General features: G+C 34.9%; 1 protein-coding gene across 1 annotated transcript; it reads right to left on the bottom strand.

Moving 5' to 3' along the window:
- Nucleotides 1-226: 226 nt before the first annotated feature.
- Nucleotides 227-999, bottom strand: LOC111627080. Its single transcript, XM_023370637.1, has one exon. It carries the CDS (start codon nt 938-940, stop codon nt 227-229), a length of 714 nt encoding a protein of 237 aa, XP_023226405.1. The 5' UTR covers nt 941-999.
- Between the last annotated feature and the right edge of the window lie 923 nt (nt 1000-1922).

Here is a 1922-nt window from a genome sequence, read left to right as displayed (position 1 = left end):
AAAATTGTTTAACAATGATTATATAATAAGCTCAGTTAAAAATAGTTTTTAAATATATTGATTTTATAACAATAGAGCGTTAATCAAACTTTACAGATTGTATCTTGCTTACTTTTATATATGATTATAAAAGTGTCTACTCGAGTTTTTTTTTTAGGACATTAGTTGTTTATATGATTAATTTGTAAGAATTTACAGTTTTATTAGGTAATAAAATGGAGTAGAATTACTTTTCTAACTTACCTAACTCGTCTATGGTTGGAGAAAGGGTTAGGCTAACGGCTATCAAAATAACACTAGTGAGTAAGATGAAACATGATACAAAACCAATTAGGAAGATGATAGTCCTTCTTCTCCGATTTTCAGGACTGTTCTGCTCTTCTTTAGCTATAGAAGGAGCTGCAGATGGTCTCCGACTGTGACTACTTCCTCCGGATATAGAATGACTACTTCTTCGATGATGATAACTTTGACAAGAAGCTCGTCTCTGAGAGCCGCAATCGGAATGGGACGATCTCCTGCTGTGATTGACACTACTAATGCTGGAACACCTGGAGGAATGGCGACAACTGCTAGTTGATAAGGTATCACTGGATATATCAGGAACCACTCGTCCCCTGTACAGTTCCGTTTCCGGATAAGAACCTTTCCTGCTCCTCTTGTGATGTTTGCGATGGTGACGTTCATTCATGTCCACTTGATAGGAATGTCTACGACAATTATGAGTGCAACTTCCATCTGGAATAGATAATAGTTGAAGCTCCGTAGAATTTCTTTCCCGCGGAGAACTTTTCTTGGGTTTCTGTTCTTCGACATCGTCGGATGTCACCATCACTATAATTCCTTTTGGATGACCATTGGATTGTTTGGTTTTTACACTCTGCTTTAAAGAACTTCTATCTGGATTAGATAGGTCCGGAAGAGACATGGCAGGTTCCATGGTTTGAAACTTCAGTCTATCGACACCGGTCCTAAAGTGACCTGTACACTTTGCTGAGTGTTGGCAGTCCACGAGAGAGGTGAATCAGTCGGCAGTGCGCATTCTCAGTTAGTGTTTCGTCACCATAGCAACGGATAATCACGTGGACACGCATTCCCTCCTCATCTATCTCACAGATTCAGAAAAGTGATGCGATGACACGGTGAGAAACCACTTAAGATACTCATAAAGAAGCTTAAATTTATGGGAGAAAATAAGGAAATTTATTTTTAAATCAAACTACGATTATTTCCGAAATGCCCTTTCGTGTTTAATAGCCATAACAAATAAGTACAATAGTAACAGTTAGTGATGCATTAGTACTTTCTATTATTATAATGACGTTATCACAAGAATGAATATAATTATTCAACGTACAAAATTACGCTTTTAGATAGCAGCTGAAATTCCATTATCACTTCATCGCATCTATGAAATCCATTAAAACTTAGAAAAATATTAATAGATAAACTGTGTAAGAGACAAAATCGTTGAGATCCTGATATCGGTTTATATAATAAAATTACTCCCAAAAGGATGCGAGCCTCGAATTATTTTTACGACTCTAATTCGATTAAGTTAGATGGTTTTGTTCTAATAGTTTTGTTACTATTTATGGATTATTTATATTCTACTGAGTTTGCACGAACTCTTTGCAATATTTATGACACGATACAGTTTATATCGATTGTTGATACGCTTATAATATATACGGAATAATTTAAATGATGCTATCGATATTGTTTTCTTTCTACTCGTGCATCGTTCAACTACAAGATTATCTTTTCTAGTCTCGAAACTTAAAATTAGCTGTTTAGATAAAAGTTCAAGTGGAATACTAAATCCGTCATTTTTCTTTTTCTTGGATATTTAAACTCGATTTTTACATACATTTTTTTTAACCAAAACTATAAGGGTTCTTTCTATCTCTGTTTTACGTTAA

The sequence above is a fragment of the Centruroides sculpturatus genome, unplaced genomic scaffold, assembly GCF_000671375.1.
Source record: "Centruroides sculpturatus isolate CEXI.00-Female unplaced genomic scaffold, Cexi_2.0 scaffold473, whole genome shotgun sequence".
NCBI lineage: Eukaryota > Metazoa > Arthropoda > Arachnida > Scorpiones > Buthidae > Centruroides > Centruroides sculpturatus.
Note: the sequence above shows the minus strand (reverse complement) of the source record. Positions and strands in the feature narration are given on the sequence as shown.

Excerpts from the sequence above, each read along its gene's own strand:
- LOC111627080 (XM_023370637.1), bottom strand. The coding sequence starts at position 940 with ATGGAACCTGCCATGTCTCTTCCGGACCTATCTAATCCAGATAGAAGT.